Below are 24,868 nucleotides of genomic sequence, written 5' to 3'. Positions count from 1 at the left end.
AAAACAAACTGGTATTTAATGAATGAAAGTACAGAGACTTTACCCCATTTTCAAGCAGAAACAGATGGATGTCGACATTGATGAAAAATCCACACCCCTGAGCGAGGTAGTTATACCGGCCTAACCCCCCTCCCGTGACGGGAGATCTTCTCCTGTCAACATAGCTACCGCCTCTCAGGGAGGTAGATTAACAACACTGACAGATGCAGTTAAGTGAAGATGTTGCTAGGCCGACAGGAAAGCTTAAGTGTTACAGTGGCACAACTGCATTAGCGCAGCTGCGCCAATGCAGGGTTTTAAGTGTAGACCTGCCCTTAATTGCTGAAATGCTCAGATCACTACAAAACTTTCTACTCTGAGTATTTTGGTTTAACCCATTTTTGTCACTAAGAAAAACGGAAAGAAACCAAAAAGCCTTGGCCTGGGCAGGAGAACATTTCATTATAAGGGGCTAACCAAAACATAAAAATAATAAGTGAGACACACAGGCAGAAAACTATTAGATTTATGGCACTTTTCCCACTTTTGTTTAGGAAATAACTGATACGCGAAGAGGACAAGATGCTTCTCAAACACCTCCACATAAAACTTCAAAGAAATAACAGCAATGAGGAGTTTATGTTCTTTATCATTGAGATGGTTATGACATAAATTTTATCTATTTTTTCATAATTTAGAAATCCTACATTAACAAACATACAGCATCAAGGAGGAATACTACTCCTTGGGTTATGTTAGATATTCAGCTGTTTCAGATGAAAAGCACGTCAGTTTTCAGGGATAGCTGAATACTCCTCATCAGAGAGTCTGCTACAGGGACCAATTCTACCATTATAACTCAGTAAACAGTCCCATGGATTTCAAAAGGGGAATACTCCAGTAAAGAGGTACTACCAAGTGTGCATGTGGGTTTTTCTCCCCCAACCCTTTTCTCTCTGAGAAGAAGGGAAAAGGAGCTCAGCTCCCCAAGAAATTACTGTTCTTTTCCTGCATGGATGGGGGGAAGTCAAAGAGAGAAGGCCAGACATGTACATTTTTCACAAGACAGGAGAAGGGAGACAGAGTGGAACCCCCTAGCCTGTAAAGTGCCCAGCAACTGAGCCTGCTCCACTACCTTCTCCATCCCCTCTCTCTCCTCCCCTGCTATGAATAATGTAGCAGGCCAACTTCTTCATCCCTCCCCTGCCTAAAAAAGCCTATGAGTGGATGACTGTGCTCCTTCCTAGGGAACATCGCTCTGAATCTTGGAAAAGGAAATGGAGAAGCAAAGGCCACATCTGCTATTGGAAGGTCTCTGCCTCTTTCCCTCACAAAAGCCAGCTACTGCTGATCATCCATGTGGGACATCACGCAGTACAATGGAACAAGGAGGAACATAAAAGAGACAATGCAGAAAGTACCATGTAATGTGGTACAACTGAGAGATCTGCTACCTAGCTGCAGCCACTTACATCCCTAAAGTCTCACTACTGCAAAGGAGTGGCCTTCACATTGATCCTTAGTAGAAACAGCATGTCAGTCAGGGAGAACAAATTAACAAAAGCTGTCTGCATATAAAGGCTATATAAGTTTAAACATTTTTATTTTAACTTCACTGTAAAGACTCAAAAGTAAAAAAAAACAGATGATATTTAGAACTGAAAAATAGAATCACCTAATCTCTGTTAGCTGAAGAACAAGTGAGCTGCCAGCAGCATGCCTTTGAATGACTATCTTTGCAGAGAGAATTGTAATACTTCTCTCCATGGTCCAAGCTGCTGTGAGCTCATACGGCTTGTGCTCAAGTATCTCCAGAGGCTTCTAGTCAACTTCAGATGACAGTTCAAGGCCATGGGCCTAATCTTCAAAGCAAGTAATAGCTCAAAACATATCTATGTGAAAGACCAAACTGCCCGTGTATGAACTGCCCCCGACAATTGTGCTCCTCTGGAACAACACAGATCACAAAACCCAGGATGAAGCACGTGAAAGCCAGAGAAATAGCACTCTCAACCAAGGCAATAAGGATATAGAACTAACTTTCACAGATTTAGCAAATCATGAACCTGACCATCTTCACCAAGCATGGCAAATCCTTCCACTTCAAAAAAGCTTTCCTGCCCAAGCAAAAATGACACTTGCAGCAATGGCACTTTCTGCCCACAAAAATAGATACAAACCTATGGCACAAAAAAATCAACCAAAATATCCAAGCCCACATAACAACAAGAAAAAAATACCCTAGTCAGAGTTTTTCATATAGAAAACATCTGGAGACTCCAAGAAGCCCACTAAAGATTTCACTATTACTATTTCTTTTACATAGGAAATGCTCAGATACCAAGGTGATGGGGAGCCGCATAAAAAAACCTAAAGCAGAATATAGCAGCTAAAGCAAGTAACAGAGACCGAACGTGTCATAATTCACTGTATGACCTTTGGCATGCCTTTTCTTCCCAAATCAATCCAGCCATAGAAAGGGAATGGTAAAACCTCAATGAAAAACAAAGTTACACCCAAGTCCATGTGTCTTTGGAACCTAAATAGCTTGTGGACCTTTGCAAGAAAAGCACTATGTAAGTGAATCAAGAATAAAGGAAAAGGAAAGTACTGAAATGTAAAGCTAGCCATTAAACTGACCAGAGACCTTCATACAATGCTTTTTTGCAGACATAACATAGGCATAATTACCATGCATAATACATTCTGAATGTTAATGAAAGTGTGATAAAAGCAGCCATGCACATAGCTTCAACTAGATTAATTATTTTCTGAGTATTATTAAAAATCACCTATAGGATCGGCGTTTTGGATTACTAGTTTATTTTACCCACCCCACTTTAGATAATCCAGTAATCCTGGATTACAATGCAATGATGCCACTTCTCAGAAAAACTTTTTTCCCTGCCACAGGATGGTGGTACTTTTAGGAGTGGCCCAGGTCCAGGCCAAGCTATCACCGGCAGCATTGCCAACTCTCACAATTTTATCATGAGTCTCACAATATTTCTTCTTCTTCTTCAAGCCCCAATCGCTGGAGTCAAGAGATGGCCAGAGAATCTTAGTTTTCATTTTAAAAAATGAACGGTTTCTAGCTGTCTGGTTGTGCAGAGGAGCCTGACAGTTTGAAGTTAATGTACCCTGAAGGCTCATAAAGCAGAAGGCAAATAAAAAGAATCCAAAATGTATTAAAGGGTTTGGAGTTTTTTTAAATCTCATGATTTTGGGGGAAGACTAATTAATGATTTTTAAACAACTGTGGTGACCACACTGCATCTGTTTAGTTTCCTCCCATATCACGTGATGGAGACTGGATTACATCAAGGCTTGGTGGGATAGGGACAGCAGAATAGGCAGGTCCTATCTCCCAGTAGAGTCACAGAGAGACAGACACCTTTACCTCCCTACCTGAAGAGAACAGGGAATACTAGGAAGAGAACAGGGAGTATCCAGAGTACTCCCATTGGGAGACCTGAAAGGGAACAGCAGCAGCAGCTGTTCGGTTTCATCAGGTAAGGATAAAGACTACCTGGGAGGACATGTGAACCCCTAGTACAAGTCACCCTGACCTTGTGAAAGGGTTGTAGAGGCTCAAGAGATGGCTCAGGAGTACCTAGAACTGACAGGTGACTCAGACCTGACAAAAAGGTATGGCTGGGAAGAGTTTCTAGTATAAGTGTTGGGATTAGAACTAGCTGGGAAACTGAATTTCAGTTCTGTATAACAAAATGCAAGAGTTTTTGAAAATATTTGATCTCAAATGGCAACAAAAACCCAAAACCTTCAAGTTTTCCATGGAACTGAAATCAATATTTAGTCTCACAAACACTGAAATGTTCCTGCTGTGGGAACATATCACAGTTCTGGACATAAAGTACTGCTCTTCTAGGAAGCCAACTAGCACGAGGAGTCCCAACTACATGGCAGCCCACCAGACTGGGGAGCCCCAGCTCACCAACCACCAAGTGTACTGCTGAGGAGGAGAGGCAGAAAACTTGCCCAGTTTATGTCAGAAACCTACCTGATTACATTCTTATATTCAGTTTTCTTTAAGACAACTATATACTCATTGTTCAAAAGTCAGACCTACATATTATATGCAAACTGTGAAGAGATTTGAAAAAAACAGAAATTTTAAACTGCTGCCACATAGATTTACAGCTTTAAGAGTATATGACTACCTAAATGAAAATTCAGATGTTCCTCTATCCACCATACTGTAGTTGTAAAGCATACCTTCTGGTTCCCCAAAGGGATGGGACAATACTGAAAGTACTTCCATTCTGTTCTCGTCCCACTTGGGGAAAAGCATTTGAATGAACAGTTCTGCTCGGAGCTGAGTGTAGTACAAGTGTCTGTTTATAGATATGGTAATAAACATCTCATTTTGGTGTTCACCTGACTACAGCTGGAATGAACTCAACGAGAGAGGAGTGGGAATGTATTTACTACAAGTAAATGAATGAATATATAATCTGTTGTCTGTGAAGCAGGAAATTTACATGTCTAACTCCGAATGACTTACAGTGGGAATTAGGTGTCTCACTACCATCTGTGCTTTTGAATGACCACAAGGTATGTCTCCACAGCAGCTGAAAGCGTGCTTCCCAGCACATCTGTCTACCTGTGCTAACTCCACTCGAGGTAGCGCACTAAAAACAGCGGTGTGACTGTGGTGGCACAGGCACCCGAATACATACCCAGGATGTTGGGCGAGTTTGTCCTAGGGCTAGCCACTGTGACCGCACTATTTTAGTGCACTAGGTCAAGCCGAGCTAGCGCGTTTGTCTACCAGTGCACAGACACATGCTCCCAACTGCTGTAGACATAGCCCTAGTTACTTTAATATCTAGCTACACCTTCCAATATGATTAGAAACTCAATTTATCAACATGTTGTAGGTAGTGTAAAGGTGTTCAGTGTGTAACATGAAAACACCCTATTAAATAAAGAGATCTGACTATATGATTGTATAATGTTTCTCAAAACAAAACCTCACTGTTGTAATTTTTTTTTTTGTCTCTGATATTTTCATGGCAATGATTTGTAAACCTGTTAAAACTTTCTAAATAAATTAGTTAAAAAAGAAACTCAATTTGTTCTATTCTGATGTGAATATAATCAATTTTAATAAACTCAAGTGAAGTGCATTACAGATATAACTCACTTTAACAATATTATAATTCCTCTTCAGCCAACAAGTTAGTGCATAGAGTCTTCTCTTAGTGAATTTTTTCCCCCATAGGTGGAGGGAAGGAGAAAATTCAGTGAGTTTTCACTATCAGAAGAGCTTATTTAACTCTCCCTTCATCATTTAGGCAATGAGTGAGGATCCCAAGATCTGTGGGTGTCCTGTGCCTCCACATAGCTATGCTCATGGATTATTCCCACACAATAAGGCTCAGTGAGAAGCCATGCTTCCATTAGCTGTCTAGTCCTACATCTGGGGGGCATAGAAGTGGTGGGTATAAATACTGCTTCAGCAACATTAACATCCACAGGGTCTAACAGAGATGCTTTATGCTCCCCCTGTGACCTTCCTGACCCTGTTAACAAGGGCCTGGAGAGACCCAACCAGGCCAAGTTCTGCAAAAGGAGTGGGAAAAAACATGCCAGAGAACTAATACCCCAACGGCCCCATTGCCAAGCCCTCTTGCCAAAATCCTCTTGTTTGGCAAATATTTATAGCAGAGTGCTGTAGTAAGGTCTTAGACTTCCTCATTTTCATTAAATGTGCCTATTACCAAACAGAAGCGATTAAACTATAACTGTCAAGATTCTACTCAAGGGTCTCTATATGATGCATCACCCCTGCTTTCTGTAGCGTTTGGACAATTATTCAGTAAGGGAATTGACAGCAGGCCACCCTTCGCATGTCAAGGAACAGCCTGACAAATGTGCCACAAACCCTCGCTTTTAAGCCAAAGCGGCTTCTCTCGAGGACCAAAACGGTGCAACCAAATTGCTGTCACAACCGCACGCGGGACTCGTCGCTCTGGCTGGGAGGCAGCCCCGAAGGAGGCAAGGGTAGCTCCTAACCTGGGGCGGGGGCATGCCGGGCGCCCCTTTCCAGCAGGCGACAGGGGGCAGCCCGCAGGGCCAGCGGGAGGCGGGGGGGCAAGTCGGCACCCCTGACATGCAGCTAGCTCCGGGGTGGAGCAGGCGGGTGAACGCGGGCCCAGGCACAAAGGGGTGGGGCAGAGCCCGGCCGGCCGCAGGGGGGCTCCGGGCCTGCCTAGCCCAGGCTACACCGGCGGGCAAGGACCAAGGCAGCCCGAGCAGGATGCGCGCTCCGGGGGCGGGGCGGGGCGGGGCGGGGCGCGAAGGTCCCGACCCGGAGGAGGCCGGGCAGGGGAGGAAGAACCGGGGTTGCCCAGCTGAGGCGGGGGGCTCTGTGCGGCACTGGCCCCCCCGCAGCCCTGCCCAGGGCCGGGCGGACCTCCTCTCGCTGGTACCTGGCACTGACTCAGCTCCTCAGCCAGGCTCCTGAGCTCTTCCTCCAGCTCCAAGACCCGAGATGATGATGATGATGATGATGCCGCCGCCAGGAGCGGTTCCTTGCGCTTGCTGGAAGCCATGCTCGGGGCGCAGGTCGCCGGTCTGGGCCTAGGGGAGGGAGTTGCACCCCATCTGCCCGCCCGCTCTAGAAAAAAAAGTTGCCGTGAACCAACCACATTAAACTAGCCTGCGCTTCCCCCCCTCCCCATTGACCGTGCGCGGGCGGCGCCGGGAACCGCAGAATGAAGGACGCAGCGTGATGATGACAACGACGTCAGTTTAACGGACAGCAAAAGAGGAACCGGTGGGGAGAAAGGGTTGGAAGGTTAGCTTCGTTTTCGACTGCTCCAAGGTTCCGAACGCGCATGCGTGGTTTTTTCGCGCCCTTGGCTTCGCTCTCTGCTGCCCTCAGCGCCGAGCTGGTGGCTGAGCGGGCGCTGCGTCGCGACAGGGGTGGGCCTGGATGTTGGGGGCCAGGGTGATGGGGCCCTGCTGGACCACCGCTAGAGCCAGCCCTGTTGCTTAATCGTTAGAAGTGGTCGGACCGGAGCCAGCAATGGGCTGGATCCAGTTTCCAGCCGGAGCTGGGGCTTCCGGCCGGATCAGGCGCCAGTTGGTCTTGGCGCACCGAGAGCCGCTGGGTATGGAGTGGAGGAGCCAGGGTGTTTGGTGCCCACGCTTAAGCCTAGGCTTGATTTCGGCATGAGGTGCTCAGTGGCAGCCCTCAGCCACTGTTGAAGTCAATGGTAGGGTTCCCATATTTGAACATTCAAAAAGGGGGACACTTCCTGGGGGGGGGCAGCGTATTTGCAGCAGTATCTACGAACTTATGTTGTATTAATGTGTTGTTATATATGCTATGCGCTACATGTCGTCTCTATTGAGTATATATTAGGGTGACCAGATCACAACAGTAAAATATTGTGACGCATTAAGGTGCTGTCGGCCCCGCCCACAGTCCTACCATGCTCCACCCCCACTCTGCCCCAGGTCACACCTCTTCCCCACTTGGCCCCGCCACCACACCGCTCTTCACTCCGTGGCCTGCTGCTGGCTTGCTGCATCTCTCCCCAGTTCCCCACCCACTGCTTGCCTCCTCCCACCTGCTGCTCACCTCCTCCCACCTGCCACTCACCTCCTCATTCCCCTGCCAGAAACCCCCATACCGCCGCGAGAACCCCCGCCTGCTGTTGGCTCACCACTTGCCTCCTCAACCCTGCCCACTGCTGCCTCCCTCTCCGCTTGCCTCTTCAACCCCCGCTGCCCGCCACTGGCCTTTTCACCCCTCCCCACCCACTTCCTCACTCTCCCACCCCTTGCTGGCTCCCTCGCTACTTGCCTCCTCACCCTCCCTGCCCATCACTGGCTCCCTCGCCTCCTCACCACCCCTCCCCACCCTCCTGCCCACTGCTGGCTCCCTCCCCGCTCACCTCTTCACCTCCAGCCTGCCGCTCACCTCTTCACCCTCACCACCTGCCACTTGCCCCTCACTCCCCCCCATATGCTGCTGGCTCACCGCTCGCCTCTTCACCCTGTCCCGCTTGCCTACTCACCCCTCCTGCCTCAGGTCCCTCTGGCTCCTAGGATCGGGGCAGCCGAGGGGTCTCCATGTGCTGCGCCTGCCACAAGCATGAGCCCCGTGGCTCCCATTGCCTGGGAAAAGCGCCAGTGGGAGCTGCTGGAGACGCAGAGCAGGGCTTGCAGGGGCTGGCAGCACACAGCGAGCTCTCCACCCCAGCGCGCCGCATTCTCCCTCCCCCCGCTCCCTCCCAGCTGTGCAAAACTGCTGTTTTGCGGTGCAAGCACTGGGAGCTAAGGCGAAAAATAATAATGGCAAAATCCTGGACGTTTTTAGATATTTAAAAATTCCTCCCGGGCAGCGATTTAAGAACCAAAAAATCGGATATGTCCGGAAAAATACAGACGTATGGTAACCCTAGTCAATGGGTGACGCAGCTAGTGTTTCATTAACATACACACACACATACGTGTCTGCCTATCTCCAGCTTTTCACCAAGGGGGGAGGGGAATGGCAAATGGATACCTGCGTTTTGCATAAAATCATGAATTGTTGCCGTGATTGCACAGCGTGTGTAAATGCAGCCATGTAAACGGATATCTGTCCACCTCTTTGCATACACATTTCCTCCCTTTGCTTGTCCACTGCAGGTGGACTCCTGCAAATGCACTTAAGTGGGTCCTTTTCCATCCCCCTGCTCTGTACTCCCACACACCCTTGAAAATGTGACCCTGAATGTGTCGCCGCACAACATACAAGTAAAATCCTTCATCTCACAAAAAAAATAAAAAAGCGTGGGTGGGGGATGGGGACTTCCAAAGGTCTGCTGCTGCAAGCTTTAGTTCAGGCAAAAATTCCATTATCTGTAATGATGGTTTTCTCTGGGAAAGCACTTTGGATCAGACTTGAAATGAGTGCTTCCCTTGATCACTCTTAGTCTTCCTTATCCCAAAGGGGGAAAACTGACAGGTCTTTATCAGCCCGTAGCCCAACATTTTATATTTGTTTTCCAGCCCCTTGATAAACTGTTCTGATCCATCAAGTTTCTAAATAATAGCCCAACTGGTTCCTTTGATAATCCTTAGAGCCTTCCATGCAAGAGTCTCATGGAATAAGGGGATAGATATCTGTGATTAGCATGAGTCTAGCCCATCTCTCAAAAACGTCATCTCAAAGCACCTATATTTGCAGCCACCAGCAGCATGAGAAGAAGATCAGCAAATACAAGATTCTTATTCAAGCCCAAATAGTTCATTTTAATATGGATCTATTTCAAATGAAGCATCATTTAACTTAGGTCAGGTTTTACTGTAAACATTTGATGGTATAGTAATGTCATTTAGGGATGTGTTTTTATTTCATTTCTATACTGGCAAAAACACTAGGTGTAGACAAAGTTATACCAGCATAGAAGTGCTTTTGCCAGTTAGCAAGAGTTTCTTTCTTAAGCACAATCGTCATAGAAACAAAACAGGATACTGCCTACTGGCAGGCTCCAATATCACTAATTCAGAAAGAAAAATCACAGAATTGTAACACTAATTTTCTTTTAAATTAAAAGTGCTATTCAGCTAACAAGTTTTATGTTGTAAAGGTTTACTTTTTGCCAACTCCCCTTCCCTCTCCCCTACAATCAACAGTTTTGTGCAAAGTAATCCAGCACAAACGAGAAGTAACACCTTAACATCAGTAAACAATAGAAACCAAGATTGTCAAGACTGTCACTAACAACTGTCTGGAAAGTCCTAAAACATTTTACAATTACCAATTTATACAGCTCTCAAACATACAGTGTACCCTTGGAAATTCACTTACATGAAAATGTCTTGTTTAAATGCTGAATTCAAGATACACTATCCCCCCCCCCGTCAGTTTTTTAAAGCTAAATAATTTTAAAGCCCATACACTAGCACCTCTTTGAAATCTGTGTAATGGGGGTTATTTTTCCAGTCCTTCGGTGATGGCAGTAAATAAGTACCATGATTATGTGGTCTGTGAAAGGTATCATAAAGTCAAAATGTTACACAACTTGGTCCTCCCTCAGCATGGAGGGATGTACTACATGACCTCTCAAAGTCCCTTCTAACCCTGCATTTCCAATTCTATGATTCTAATTAAATCATTGCTGGATTGAGACAATTCAGTGCCTGAGGCACATCTGGCCACACCCCATGCCTTGGATTCACCCTCACTTAGAATGTCAGTGACAGGTACTCACTCCTTTCTGTGAAGAAAGAGGAGCAACAAGAATCTGCTCTGCCCCCTGGACAGTCACAAGTGACATCAAGAGGCCCTCAGCACTTAGCAAAGCAGCCACGGTATAGCAACCTGGGTGGATTCTACTGTAGTCTTCTCCTGCCACCCACAGACCTCTGGTGATGTGGGGCAGGTGGGGCTTCCCAAAGCTGTGGGAGTTGGTGTTAAAAGACCATTGAGGTAACGAGAGCTGTTGTTTCAGGCTGCCTGAAGACTCAAGCAGACATAATTGCACTGGAAATTACATTTTCAAGCTTTTCATAACCACAAAGGCTGGCAATTTTGTCTTTTAAAATGAAATCTTAGACTATATCTGCACTACAGACCCTATGCAGGCATAGCCTGTTAATGTAGACACAGCCTACAACAACAGACTGAGTTTTTCTGTCAGCGTAGGAATGCCCCCTCTCTGCACAACGTAAGGTACATCGGCAGAAGCACACTTATTGACATAGCTGTATCTACACTGGGGGTTTGGTCGGCATAACTATGTAGGTCAGGGGTGTGTTCTTCACTCCCATGACTGATGTAGCTCTGCCAATATAACTTTTAAGTGTAAGCCAAAGCTTAGATTCAGACATAATCACATCACTCAGAAACTGCAGCCCTAAGGACATGTCTGTTGTGCAGTAGAATAAATGAGAGTGAGAGGAAGTAAACAAACCCACACAGCACCAGGGAAGGAGGAGGTTAATAATCTGTCCTGGATATGGGGCTGAAACTGGTCCCACCCAACAATACCTGCCAGCAATATCAGGCCTGGAGGAAGGGCCCTCCAGCTGGAGGTAATCAAAAGAAGGAAGCAGATCATGAATTTAGGAGATGGGCTGAATAGCCAAGCCTTGGGACTGGTTTTTATGTTGTGTAAACTGGGATTTGTTTCTTAATGAAGTTGAATCCCAGGAAGGGGCTGAATATTGACACTACATGTGTTGCATAGACTGTTTCATAGAATAACTAGGAAAGTCACCTGGTTATAGAGGCGTTGTTTGGAAAAAAAAAGGGTGGGGATCTGCATAGAATTCTGAAAGTGCATGAAGAGGACACGGCCACCCAGGCTGAATACTCAAGAGATGATACCCTTCATAACTCTAGGAGTGCAACTGGAAGGGACAGCAGAGTCTAGGACCACCCGGACTTCATGCATTGACCAGAGGACACATATGAGGCTCTTCTTAGCCCTAGGGATGGCAGCTAGCAACACACACTGACACATCATTCACCCTTACCAGCCCATTCTGAACACACACCACATGATAAACACACAAGAACCGCACTGTACACCCATCTGATATATTAAAGATCAGCTTTACAAGCATTGTTGTGATTCAGGATTTACACTAGCATGCACTGCTGTAAAACTTGGTGAGTGCTCAAGTAGCAATACTCTCATCAAGAGGAGAGCTGGTGATGAAGAAAAGCTGTAAGGAGCCAAGCTAGGAATCAGGTTGGACAAGGAGATGTATTCTTTAAGTGCTTCCCCTCAGCAGTCTCTACACGTAGGACCTTCTGCATCAGAAACCCTGCAGGTGAGTAATTAGTGATGTCTTTTTCTGCCCCAGTCAAGATTAATTCCTTTTTGGGTTTCATGTTTGGTGTATCTGGCTCATTTTATCGGTTAAGAACATATTTAAAGGAAATGAAAAATCGTTTTTATTCTGTTTTTTCAGTTACACATTTTTAGACTAAGAACCATAGTCTGACCTCAGTTTAGTGCCATTATGAACGGTTTATGTGATCCATCCAGCAAATGGGCTTTCTCAGTATGGTTGGGCATGGCCAGTACATCCTTACTGCCAATTCAACAGTCCTGATCTTGTGAGGTGCTGTGTGCTCTCAAATCCTATTAGTGCCAGAAGACGAGATTAGTTTTGGCAAGGGACAGATTTAGAAATTGGTACTACAGGCCCATGCCTTGAGCTCTGGCTCTTGGAGTCACATAATTGTTAGAATTTCAGCTTTAAAAAAAAAATTCTAGCCCTCATGGTTGAGAAGAAAAACTTGAAAACAAGAGTCAAGCATAGCCAATGCCATGACATCTGTCTGTATCTTCAGGCAGCCTGAAACAATAGCTGAGGGGTCTGAACTGCCCCTTATATCATAACAGGCTGTTATCTCTGTCATGTGGACTCTAGCAAATACCACCCCAACAGAGGACTTTGTGTGTGGTAAGAGGACAGTGCCGCAGCCTGGCCCACTCATCCAAGCAGATTCACCACAGCTGCTGGGGTAAATACTAGAGGCCTGGCTGCTGCCATTCCTTCCTCTCTTGAGGAAAAGGGGCCCTGCTGTTGCTCTTTGTGGGAGAGCAGGCGTGACCTGTGTCCCTACCCTTGGCTCTCTGGGAGGTAAGGTGGAGTCCCTGCTACTACATGTGGATTGGGACACGGCAAAAGTGGGGCCATGTGGTAAGTCACAGTGCAGGTCCCTATGTTGTGGTGCGCCTAGGACAGCTGGATTGCCTCAGTCTGGCTCTGGTTCTGACAATGGTGTGGAATTAAACAGGTTTTAACTTTGAAAACAGATAGCACCTTCAAGATGAAATCTCAAGCACTTTTCAAAAGTGGGCAAGTGTAACTATCCCCTTTTTACATGATGGTGAAACTGACACATAACAAGGTTAAGTGATTTACCAAAGGTAACACAACAATAGCCTGATTCAGGTATTGATTCAATGGGGTTTAGATCAGGCCCCGCATCTGAGCTGGGACTAGAGATCACAAGATTTATGATTCTCAGTCCTTTGTTTTAACAATTAGATACACTAGTTTTCATGGGGTGGGGGCATCCTACTGCCTATTTAGACAAAAAATTACAACAATTTAAAACACTTTCTCTGCTTTACAGGTATATTGTTTAAGATAATGTGCATAATTTTACAGGTATTCTATTTCTTAAAAAACAAAACAAAGTTTTTCTGCTCCTAGTTTTTGTGTTTAAGTTTTAAATAGTTAACCATGAGATTTAACAATATAGCTATTTACTCTATTTTAAATCTGACAATTCTAAAACCACTTCAGATGAGCAAGCAAGATACTACGTTATCATCTGTTTGCATTGTGGTATTAGCGAAGAGTTACTAAGAGGCTACGTTATACTGCAGCTTTTGAGCTGCTAACACTGTTCCCAAAAGCAGTGTTTGCTATAAATTCCCAGCTTTGGGGAATACAAAATAGATACTGCACATTGTATTCTAGGGTGGTACTGCAGAGTCAGCCCAACTTGAACTTTTCTTGCAGCCTGAACTCTATCATCACAGTGGGATTTAACTGCCTCAATCCAAAGAGATGAGACTCATGTATTTTGGCAGCAATGTGAAGTTGTAACTTTGAACTTTCCTGTCCTACTGTGGTTGAGTTTAGAGTAACAAAGTGGGAGTTAATGATTGTTGATTCAAGTTTGAGGCACACTATTTCTGTATAGGACCTTTTCCTTTAAATATGGAATGTGTTAAAATATACACCTATGATGTAAACACCTTTATTTTCAGATAAACAGAGTTACAGTAAGTCTGCTAGAGACGAAGTAAACAATAAAGATTGTGCCAGGATTAATTTAGGAATTAAAAACTTTCTTCCCAAAGTCAAGATTTTTTTTAACACTAACTTCCCAAAAGTTGGCTTACGTTTAGTCAAATCCATTCTCAAGTTCGTTATGGGTGCTTTGAAAATTAGCACAGTGATAAGCACAATATAAGATAGAAGCTGAGCATGGCCACATGCACTCCCAAGCACGCCCTTTATAGCACAGCCTACATTTCCCTCTTAGTCTTTGGCTGCTCTCCCCAGCCTCCCATACCTTCCAGGCTGAGATGACTTAGTCCTCCAGCTAGATCACATAACAGTTCCACCCCTTCCAGGGCCCACAAAGTCCAAGGTCAACAAAAAGAAACATAGGGTTAGAGTCACAAAGGGACTTAGACTCCTCAGGCACTGATAAAGGTGTCACTGGCATTCCCGAAAACCCCACTCAGCAGCCACCTAACCCTGTAGGTGCCTATACTCACTCTGCATCTAAATATATGCTGTAAAAGTTCCCTGGGTACCTAAATTTCTGCTCTGGGAATGCACACTGCTGCCTCACTCTAGGCATGTGGATGCCTAAACCCTGGTGAGATTCATAAACTGAGGGGAGAAGAGGGAAGATAGGTGCTCCTCTGCCTTATTCATCTGCAGGGTCCAATGTGGAAGATGTGCTCAAAGGCCGCTTAGCTCTAAACAAAACATCTGGGGTGCAGGGGAAAGGAGGCCTGCTCTCATAACTTTTAGCCTAGTGGTTAGAGTGCTCAACTAGGACGTGGAAGACCCTAGTTCAAGTTCCCCTCTACCTGATGAGAAGAAGGGATTTGAATAAGGATCTGCTACCTCTCCGGTGAACACCCTAACCGCTGGACTATGAGATAGTTTGATGTGAGACTCCCTTAATCTCTCCTGTTGTTATTTTTCCACATTGGATAAATACTTAAATAGTCACTGGGCCAGAGAGAATGAGTCTATAGCCTGGTAGTTAGTGTAGCCATCTGGAAGGTGGGAGACCCAGGATCCAGTTCCTGGTACCAATCGCTATTTAAGAGAAGGCTCAGGGCTGAGAACCCTAAACTGAGATAAGCACCTAAATCTAGGCTGCAGGGAAGTGCCTAACTGCCTAATGGGGCAGTGCTTAGAACACCCCTCTCCCTCTTGGGCATCTCCCATTGGCTAGATTAGGCAGGAAACTACCTGCCATCTTGGATTTTTTTTAATCCTGTTCTTGGGTGCCTCTCTCTCTCCCTATTAATCATATAAGGAGCCTGAGCACGTACTTCACGCTTTGTGAATCCCAGTGATTTTCTAGACCTCTAAAAGCAACACTGAACATTACAACACCTAAATCCCTGGGCGTATGTCTACACTACAATTACAAACCCCGCTGCTGGCCTGTGCCAGCTGACTCGGGCTCCCAGGGCTTGGGCTAAGGACCTGTTTAATTGCTGTGTAGATGATCAGGTTTGGGCTGAAGCCTGGGCTCTGGGATTCTGCCCCTTAGCCCAAGCCCAGTGAGTCTGAATCAGATGGCACTACAGGCTATGCAGCTGGTGTGTAACTGCAGTGTAGGCATACCATTTGTGACTTCTAGCCCATATGGTTTTTTTTTTTTTTTTGTCATTCAGGGAGGTCCTGCAGCAGCCTTCTGTTCTACAGTGAGAGATCAAGGTCTGGTCTGGCCTGGCCTCTCCCTCCCAGCCAGCCAGCCAACCAGCCAGCCAGCCAACCAACCAACTGAACTGGGCTCCCCTTTTTTAGCTCCTCCCTCAAAACCTGACACCTACTTCAGGTGTCACAGGGTAGGACTGAGTATGTCCCCAACAGCCCATTAACCACTTCCTGACTTGAGTTTGTATACCCCATCATACTGAGTTAAAAAAAAAATTAACTAAGGCTATTAAAGTTCAGAAGGGGGCTTTTCAATCTATTGTCTGACCAATCTGTAGATTGTACAAACTTAAGTTGAATAAATCTTTTACAATACTTAATAGAAATAAAATATTTCTACCTTTTTATATTTTAGTGAAAATTAAAATTAACATTCTATTGAAGTGTTGCATCCCAATTATTCTGCTACATTAGTTTATGAGAACCCCTGCAAGTGGAATTCAGTGTTGCCAAGTCTCATGATTTTATGCAAGTCTCTTAATACTTGGTATTCTCCTAAAATCTCAACTCTTGGGAGTCCCTTGATTACATGAGAATCTCAGCTTGTTCTTAAAAACAAAAATGGTGCTTGTCCTTAGGGCTGCAAAGAAAAGTTTGAAAATGTGATCCAAGTGAACCCTAAAGGGTCAGAAATGAGAAGGCAAGTAAATAGAACTTGATTTTTTTAAAATTTCCTGATTAAAAGCCAATTTTTAGAGGCCTGACTCATGATTTTTAAACACTTGGTGTTGGCAATACTGGAAATTGACTAGAAGCACCCTATAACAACAGTGAAAAAGGACTAGTTTGGTCTCATTGCCCAAGCTGAGAGACAGACAGAAGTCAACAATACAAATAATGAAAAATAAATTGATATTTAAAATTCTTTGTTTTAGTAATACAATAAGTATATAATAGGTTGTTACAAGGCGGAGGGAGAAGAATTGTTCTTCTTAACCCCTGAGGATAGGACAAGAAGCAATTGGCTTAAATTGCAGCAAAGGAGGTTTAGGTTGGGCATAAGGAAAAACTACCTAATTGTCAGGTGGTTAAGCACTGGAATAAATTGCCTAGGGAGGTTGTGGAATCTCCATCACTGGAGGTTTTTAAGATCAGGTTAGACAAACACCTGTCAGGGATGGTTTAGATCAGAGGCTCTCAAACTGTGGTCCGCGGACCACCAGTGGTCCGCAAGCTCCATTCAGGTGGTCCACTGATAGTTCCCTCTAAGGTGCGCACCTGGGCAGCCGCACATGAGAGAATGAAGAGCCACCCACCTAATTAGTGGAGCTGCGCAGGCATGGCTCCACTAATTAGGTGCCTGGACTCTGGAAGACACACATGTAAGGTGAAGTAGTGGCCTCGGGGGGAATAGGGGGTAGGTGGGAGGGGGCATTGGGGTGAGAAGAGGGGTGGGGGGAATTTGGGACATGCAGGGCTGCGGTGGCCAGAGAAAGAGGTGACTTTCCCCAGCTCCAGGGCTGTGACTGCTGGGGAGAGATGGCCCTCTTTCCCAGCCCCAGCTCTGTGGTGAGAGAGACACCTCGCTCCTTCCCAGCCCAGCTCGGTGGCTGCTGCGGCGGGGGTCATTGTGGGAATCTAATGTGGGATTGTTTGAGAGTCCACGCTGGCCAAGGTCTGAGAGATATGGCTTGCTAGTTGCTGCTTTGGTTTTTCTTGCTGAAGGAAGGTACTTACAGGGTATATGACAGGAACATAATTGCATTATACTCCTGCTTACATCTATACCACATAAAGGTCAGTAAACAACTTAACATCTTCCTGAATGGACACAGGCTGGACCATGACTTAATGTCTGTGTATCTAGGTGTTACACTGGACCATACCTTGTCTTTCAAGGAACACCTTACAACACCTCACTGAAAATAGAGATAAGAAACAACCTGATCAGCAAACTAGCTGGTTCTATCTAAGCCCTGGTCTACACTAGGACTTTAGGTCGAATTTAGCAGCGTTAAATCGATGTAAACCTGCACCGGTCCACACAATGAAGCCCTTTATTTTGACTTAAAGGGCTCTTAAAATCGATTTCCTTACTCCATCCCTGACAAGTGGATTAGCGCTTAAATCGACGTTGCCGGCTCGAATTTGGGGTACTGTGGACACAATTCGATGGTATTGGCCTCCGGGAGCTATCCCAGAGTGCTCCATTATGACCGCTCTGGACAGCACTCTCAACTCAGATGCACTGGCCAGGTAGACAGGAAAAGAACCGCGAACTTTTGAATCTCATTTCCTGTTTGGCCAGCGTGGCAAGCTGCAGGTGACCATGCAGAGCTCATCAGCACAGGTGACCATGATGGAGTCCCAGAATCGCAAAAGAGCTCCAGCATGGACCGAACGGGAGGTACGGGATCTGATCGCTGTTTGGGGAGAGGAATCCGTGCTATCAGAACTCCGTTCCAGTTTTCGAAATGCCAAAACCTTTGTCAAAATCTCCCAGGGCATGAAGGACAGAGGCCATAACAGGGACCCGAAGCAGTGCCGCGTGAAACTGAAGGAGCTGAGGCAAGCCTACCAGAAAACCAGAGAGGCGAACAGCCGCTCCGGGTCAGAGCCCCAAACATGCCGCTTCTATGATGAGCTGCATGCCATTTTAGGGGGTTCAGCCGCCACTACCCCAGCCGTGTTGTTTGACTCCTTCAATGGAGATGGAGGCAATACGGAAGCAGGTTTTGGGGACGAAGAAGATGATGATGATGAGGAGGTTGTAGATAGCTCACAGCAAGCAAGCGGAGAAACCGGTTTTCACGACAGCCAGGAACTGTTTCTCACCCTGGACCTGGAGCCAGTACCCCCCAAACCCACCCAAGGCTGCCTCCTGGACCCAGCAGGCGGAGAAGGGACCTCTGGTGAGTGTACCTTTTAAAATACTATACATGGTTTAAAAGCAAGCATGTGAAAGGATTACTTTGCCCTGGCATTTGCGGTTCTCCTAGATGTAGTCCCAAAGCCTTTGCAAAAGGTTTCTGGGGAGGGCAGCCTTATTGCGTCCTTCATGGTAGGACACTTTACCACTCCAGGCCAGTAACACGTACTCGGGAATCATTGTAGAACAAAGCATTGCAGTGTATGTTTGCTGGCATTCAAACAACATCCGTTCTTTATCTCTCTGTGTTATCCTCAGGAGAGTGAGATATAATTCATGGTCACCTGGTTGAAATAGAGTGCTTTTCTTCAGGGGACACTCAGAGGAGCCCATTCCTGCTGGGCTGTTTGCCTGTGGCTAAACAGAAACGTTCCCCGCTGTTAGCCACAGGGAGGGGGGAAGGTTGAGGGGGTAGTCACGCGGTGGGAGGAGGCAAAATGCGACCTTGTAACGAAACCACATGTGCTATGTATGTAATGTTAACAGCAAGGTTTACCCTGAAAGAGTGTAGCCACTGTTTTATAAAATGTGTCTTTTTAAATACCGCTGTCCCTTTTTTTTTCTCCACCAGCTGCATGTGTTTCAATGATCACAGGATCTTCTCCTTCCCAGAGGCTAGTGAAGCTTAGAAAGAAAAAAAAACGCACTCGCGATGAAATGTTCTCCGAGCTCATGCTGTCCTCCCACACTGACAGAGCACAGACGAATGCGTGGAGGCAAATAATGTCAGAGTGCAGGAAAGCACAAAATGACCGGGAGGAGAGGTGGCGGGCTGAAGAGAGTAAGTGGTGGGCTGAAGAGAGTAAGTGGCGGGCTGAAGACAGGGCTGAAGCTCAAATGTGGCGGCAGCGTGATGAGAGGAGGCAGGATTCAATGCTGAGGCTGCTGCAGGACCAAACCAGTATGCTCCAGTGTATGGTTGAGCTGCACCAAAGGCAGCTGGAGCACAGACTGCCACTGCAGCCCCTCTGTAACCAACCGCCCTCCTCCCCAAGTTCCATAGCCTCCACACCCAGACGCCCAAGAACGCGGTGGGGGGGCCTCCAGCCAACCAGCCACTCCACCACAGAGGATTGCCCAAAAAAAAGAAGGCTGTCATTCAATAAATTTTAAAGTTGTAAACTTTTAAAGTGCTGTGCGGCATTTTCCTTCCCTCCTCCACCACCCCTCCTGGGCTACCTTGGTAGTCATCCCCCTATTTGTGTGATGAATGAATAAAGAATGCATGAATGTGAAGCAACAATGACTTTATTGCCTCTGCAAGCGGTGATTGAAGGGAGGAGGGGCGGGTGGTTAGCTTAGAGGGAAGTAGAGTGAACCAAGGGGCGGGGGGGTTTCATCCAGGAGAAAGAAACAGAACTTTCACACCGTAGCCTGGCCAGTCATGAAAATGGTTTTCAAAGCTTCTCTGATGCGTACCGCGCCCTCCTGTGCTCTTCTAACCACCCTGGTGTCTAGCTGCGCATAACCAGCAGCCAGGCGATTTGCCTCAACCTCCCACCCCGCCATAAATGTCTCCTCCTTACTCTCGCAGATATTGTGGAGCACACAGCAAGCAGTAATAACAGTGGGAATATTGGTTTCGCTGAGGTCTAAGCGAGTCAGTAAACTGCGCCAGCGCGCCTTTAAACGTCCAAATGCACATTCTAGCACCATTCTGCACTTGCTCAGCCTGTAGTTGAACAGCTCCTGACTACTGTCCAGGCTGCCTGTGTACGGCTTCATGAGCCATGGCATTAAGGGGTAGGCTGGGTCCCCAAGGATACATATAGGCATTTCAACATCCCCAACAGTTATTTTCTGGTCTGGGAATAAAGTCCCTTCCTGCAGCTTTTGAAACAGACCAGAGTTCCTGAAGATGCAAGCATCATGCACCTTTCCCGGCCATCCCACGTTGATGTTGGTGAAACGTCCCTTGTGATCCACCAGAGCTTGCAGCACTATCGAAAAGTACCCCTTGTGGTTTATGTACTCGCCAACTTGGTGCTCCGGTGCCAAGATAGGGATATGGGTTCCGTCTATAGCCCCACCACAGTTAGGGAATCCCATTGCAGCAAAGCCATCCACTATGACCTGCACATTTCCCAGGGTCACTACCCTTGATATCAGCAGATCTTTGATTGCGTGGGCTACTTGCATCACAGCAGCCCCCACAGTAGATTTGCCCACTCCAAATTGATTCCCAACTGACCGGTAGCTGTCTGGCGTTGCAAGCTTCCACAGGGCTATCGCCACTCGCTTCTCAACTGTGAGGGCTGCTCTCATCTTGGTATTCATGCGCCTCAGGGCAGGGGAAAGCAAGTCACAAAGTTCCATGAAAGTGCCCTTACGCATGCGAAAGTTTCACAGCCACTGGGAATCATCCCAGACCTGCAACACTATGCGGTCCCACCAGTCTGTGCTAGTTTCCCAAGCCCAGAATCGGCGTTCCACAGCATGAACCTGCCCCATTAGCACCATGATGCATGCATTGGCAGGGCCCATGCTTTCAGAGAAATCTGTGTCCACGTGACCGCGCTGACGTCGCCTCCTCGCCCGGTATCGCTTTGCCAGGTTCCGGTGCTGCATATACTGCTGGATAATGCGTGTGGTGTTTAATGTGCTCCTAATTGCCAAAGTGAGCTGAGCGGCCTCCATGCTTGCCTTGGTATGGCGTCCGCACAGAAAAAAGGCGCGGAACGATTGTCTGCCATTGCTCTGACGGAGGGAGGGGCGACTGACGACACGGCTTACAGGGTTGGCTTCAGGGAGCTAAAATCAACAAAGGGGGTGTCTTTACATCAAGGAGTATTTCAGGCAGGACTTCACAGAGGGTTCCAATAAGAAATGGTGCACCTAAGTTATCGTTCTTATTGGAACAAGGAGGTTAGCCTGGCCTCTGATTGATACATGGCTAGATTTACCTCGCTGCACCTTCTCTGTGAGTGACTGCAGTGTGACCTAGAGGAATGAGTCCCCTAGACAGGGGAGGAGGCAAATGAGTACAAAACAAATCTGGTCTATTTCTTGTTTTGACCCACTCCATCTATCGTTTACATCTTTGGCTGGCAGCAGACAGTGCAGAAGGACTGCATGCCATCCACATCTCATGGCTGCTCGGCAGAAGATGGTACAGTACGAGTGCTAGCCATCCTCATCTCTTGCCTGCCTGGCAGAAGATGGTACAATACGACTACTAGCAATCCTCATCTCTTGCCTGCCTGGCAGAAGATGGTACAGTACGACTGCTAGCAGTCCGTATCGCCTGCCCGCTCACCATAAGACGGTTCAATAGGACTGACTGCAGGACTAAAGAGAATGACCTGGTCAAGTCACTCCAAATTTAGTCCCTGCGCCCATGTCTGCCCAGGCGCTCCCAGCCGACGTGGCCAGGAGCACCTCGGACATGACGAGGACGACTACCAGTCGTATTGCACCGTCTGCTGCCAGAAGGCAATGGGTTGCTGCTACTGTGTAGCAAAGCCGTACCGCGTCTGCCAGCACCCAGGAGACATAGGGTGACAGTTACCTGAGCGGGCTCCATGCTTGCCATGGTATGGCGTCTGCACAGGTAACTCAGGAAAAAAGGCGCGAAACGATTGTCTGCCCTTGCTTTCACGGAGGGAGGGAACGGGGCCTGACGATACGTACCCAGAACCACGCGCGACAATGTTTTAGCCCCATCAGAGTGCTCCATTGTGACTGCTCTGGACAGCACTCTCAGATGCCCGATTGTTTGCCGTTGCTCTGACGCCGGGAGGGGTGACTGAGGACACGGCTTACAGGGTTGGCTTCAGGGAGCTAAAATCAACAAAGGGGGTGTCTTTACATCAAGGAGTATTTCAGGCAGGACTTCACGGAGGGTTCCAATAGGAAATGGTGCACCTAAGTTATCGTTCTTATTGGAACAAGAAGGTTAGCCTGGCCTCTGATTGATACACGGCTAGATTTACCTCGCTGCACCTTCTCTGTGAGTGACTGCAGTGTGACCTAGAAGAATGAGTCCTCTAGACGGGGGAGGGGGGGAAGCAAATGAATACAGAACAAATCTGGTCTATTTCTTGTTTTGATCCACTCCATCTATCTTTTACATCTTTGGCTGGCAGCAGACGGTGCAGAAGGACTGCATGCCATCCACATCTCATGGCTGCTCGGCAGAAGATGGTACAGTACGACTGCTAGCAATCCTCATCTCCTGCCTGCCTGGCAGAAGATGGTACAGTACGACTGCTAGCAGTCCGTATCGCCTGCCCGCTCACCATAAGACGGTTCAATAGGACTGACTGCAGGACTAAAGAGAATGACCTGGTCAAGTCACTCCAGATTTAGTCCCTGCGCCCATGTCTGTCCAGGCGCTCCCAGCCGACGTGGCCAGGAGCACCTCGGACATGACGATGACGGCTACCAGTCGTACTGTACCGTCTGCTACCACAAGGCAAGGGGTTGCTGCTACTGTGTAGCAATGCCGTACCGCGTCTGCCAGCACCCAGGAGTCATAGGGTGACGGTTACCTGAGCGGGCTCCGTGCTTGCCGTGGTATGGCGTCTGCACAGGTAACTCAGGAAAAAAGGTGCGAAACGATTGTCTGCCCTTGCTTTCACGGAGGGAGGGAGGGAACGGGGGCCTGACGATATGTACCCAGAACCACCCGCGACAATGTTTTAGCCCCATCAGGCATTGGGATCTCAACCCAGAATTCCAATGGGCAGCGGAGACTGCGGGAACTGTGGGATAGCTACCCACAGTGCAATGCTCCGGAAGTCGACTCTAGCCTCGGTACTGTGGAAGCGCTCCGCCGAGTTAATGCACTTAATGCACTTAGAGCATTTTCTGTGGGGACATACACACTCGAATATATAAAACCGATTTCTAAAAAACCGACTTCTATAAATTCGACCTTATTCCGTAGTGTAGACGTAACCTAAGAAGCCAGTTAACCTGGCCTACACCTAAAACTTAGGACAAGCTATCTATGGCACACAGCACTGTGAAAAATGTCACACCTTGTGTGACGTACTTAGGTTACTCTAATCCACACTATAGACAAAGCTAGGTTGACAGAAGAATTCTTATATTTTTAAATGGGGTGATTTAAAAAATATATAGAAACTAAATCATCATAAGAGGAGTTGCAAAATATATATTGTGCCATGAATACAGAGGAAGATTTAGTATTTCTGTACCCCAGACTAAATCAATAATTGGCATCCTAACTGGTCTAGATATTGAGAGAACATGATTTGCTTTTCCTTTGCATCATTTTAATGGATTTCTTTTTCCGTTAGATAATACCTACTCTGCAAATTCTCTTTTAAAAGTTCCTCTGAATGAAAAGTCCCTTTGTAGAGTTTATACACATTCTAAGCAGAGAGTAAAACTGCTTAGTTGTAAAACTATTGTTATCTTCTTCTGTGTTCTAGTAACCAAAGAAATACACATTTTATTATTGTTCACTTCACTCACAAAGGTTCAGGTCAGACGTGCGTTCTCTGACTCTCATTCCCATGGAATTTTTCAACATCCACATTTTCAATATGTTGCCTCCATAAAGAAGTTAGGATAAATAAAAGGTAAGATACAGTGTGCTTAATGAGGATTTTGAATTTTAAAAAGTGTGTGTGTGTGTATTATATATCTATGTATGTATGTATGTAATATCTATATCCAGCAATATCTTACTTCTATTTTGCTAAGTCTCTTGTGTACATGCGAGCGTGTACACATGCGCATGCTTGCATGCACTCTTCTATTTACAGTGTAATCCCTATTCCACTAGATGGCACCTGCCTTGTGTATAAGGAGCGATCATGTCCTTCTGTTGGAATAGCAAAGACCTTGTCTGTGGCATCATCTGTTCACAGGCAACAGTGTCATCTATTAGTTGGGTTTTCTGCAGGGTGTCTCCAGGTTTCATGAGCTCATGTATTTTTGGGTGCCACTCGGTCTCAGAACCCTTTCAATAATATGGTATAATTTGTACAAGTAGTGACATAGAACAAATACAGTCAGAACACCCAGTTACAAGAACAAGGGACCAGAGTAGCAGCCGTATTAGTCTGTATTCACAAAAAGAAAAGGAGTACTTTTAGCACCTTAGAGACTAACAAATTTATTAGAGCATAAGCTTTCGCGAGCTACAGTTGCATCCGATAAAGTGAGCTGTAGCTCACGAAAGCTTATGCTCAGATAAATTTGTTAGTTAAATTTGTTAGATAAATTTGTCTAAGGTAGCACAAGTACTCCTTTTCTTTTTAAGAACAAGGGAGTGAAGTTTATTTGGGAGGAATGGAAACCAGTGTGAAGGGATAATCAATACGGCCAAAAAACCCAGTTTATGAAAAGAACAGTAGAGTTTCTTTTACTATCATAGCCCTGACCAGCCTTCTCAACCCGATTTATCCATGAGACCTTGGACTGTGGTCATAGTGGTCTTGCGGCTAGGCGATTGCACAGCTAACAGTTCTGGGAGTTCAATTTTTCTTCATGTCCAAATAGCAGACTGATATAGCTGGATGTACCGTCAGCGTGGTAGTAAGTCTTAAATAATAGCAGAAATCCATACTATAGGGTAAATCA

At 46.4% G+C, this 24,868-nt stretch overlaps 2 protein-coding genes and 1 long non-coding RNA gene across 6 annotated transcripts in view; 2 read left to right on the top strand and 1 right to left on the bottom strand.

The window, feature by feature from the left end:
• CNTLN (centlein) overlaps nucleotides 1-6,772 on the bottom strand; it is a 282,930-nt gene extending 276,158 nt beyond the window's left edge. For all 3 annotated transcript variants that reach the window (XM_048849837.2, XM_048849838.2, XM_075128810.1), the window contains exon 1: nucleotides 6,435-6,772. In XM_048849837.2, coding sequence (XP_048705794.2) covers nucleotides 6,435-6,557 — 123 coding nt within the window. In that variant the 5' untranslated portion in view covers nucleotides 6,558-6,772. The remainder of the gene's footprint in view (nucleotides 1-6,434) is intronic.
• The window catches only part of LOC142072216 (uncharacterized), a 44,928-nt gene continuing 26,774 nt past the window's right edge, over nucleotides 6,715-24,868 (top strand). For both annotated transcript variants that reach the window (XR_012668630.1, XR_012668629.1), the window contains exon 1: nucleotides 6,715-6,802. This is a non-coding gene — a long non-coding RNA (uncharacterized LOC142072216). The remainder of the gene's footprint in view (nucleotides 6,803-24,868) is intronic.
• LOC142072036 (uncharacterized) lies at nucleotides 17,501-19,541 on the top strand. Its single transcript, XM_075128254.1, has 2 exons — nucleotides 17,501-18,296; nucleotides 18,885-19,541. Exons 1-2 carry the CDS (start codon nucleotides 17,714-17,716, stop codon nucleotides 19,424-19,426), a joined length of 1,125 nt encoding a protein of 374 aa, XP_074984355.1. The 5' UTR covers nucleotides 17,501-17,713; the 3' UTR covers nucleotides 19,427-19,541.

This window comes from Caretta caretta, chromosome 5, assembly GCF_965140235.1.
Source record: "Caretta caretta isolate rCarCar2 chromosome 5, rCarCar1.hap1, whole genome shotgun sequence".
NCBI classification, from domain to species: domain Eukaryota; kingdom Metazoa; phylum Chordata; order Testudines; family Cheloniidae; genus Caretta; species Caretta caretta.
Note: the sequence above shows the minus strand (reverse complement) of the source record. Positions and strands in the feature narration are given on the sequence as shown.

Excerpts from the sequence above, each read along its gene's own strand:
- LOC142072036 (XM_075128254.1), top strand. The coding sequence starts at position 17,714 with ATGCAGAGCTCATCAGCACAGGTGACCATGATGGAGTCCCAGAATCGC. Across the intron at positions 18,297-18,884 it reads AGGCGGAGAAGGGACCTCTG|CTGCATGTGTTTCAATGATC; the intron begins GTGAGTGTACCT and ends TTTCTCCACCAG.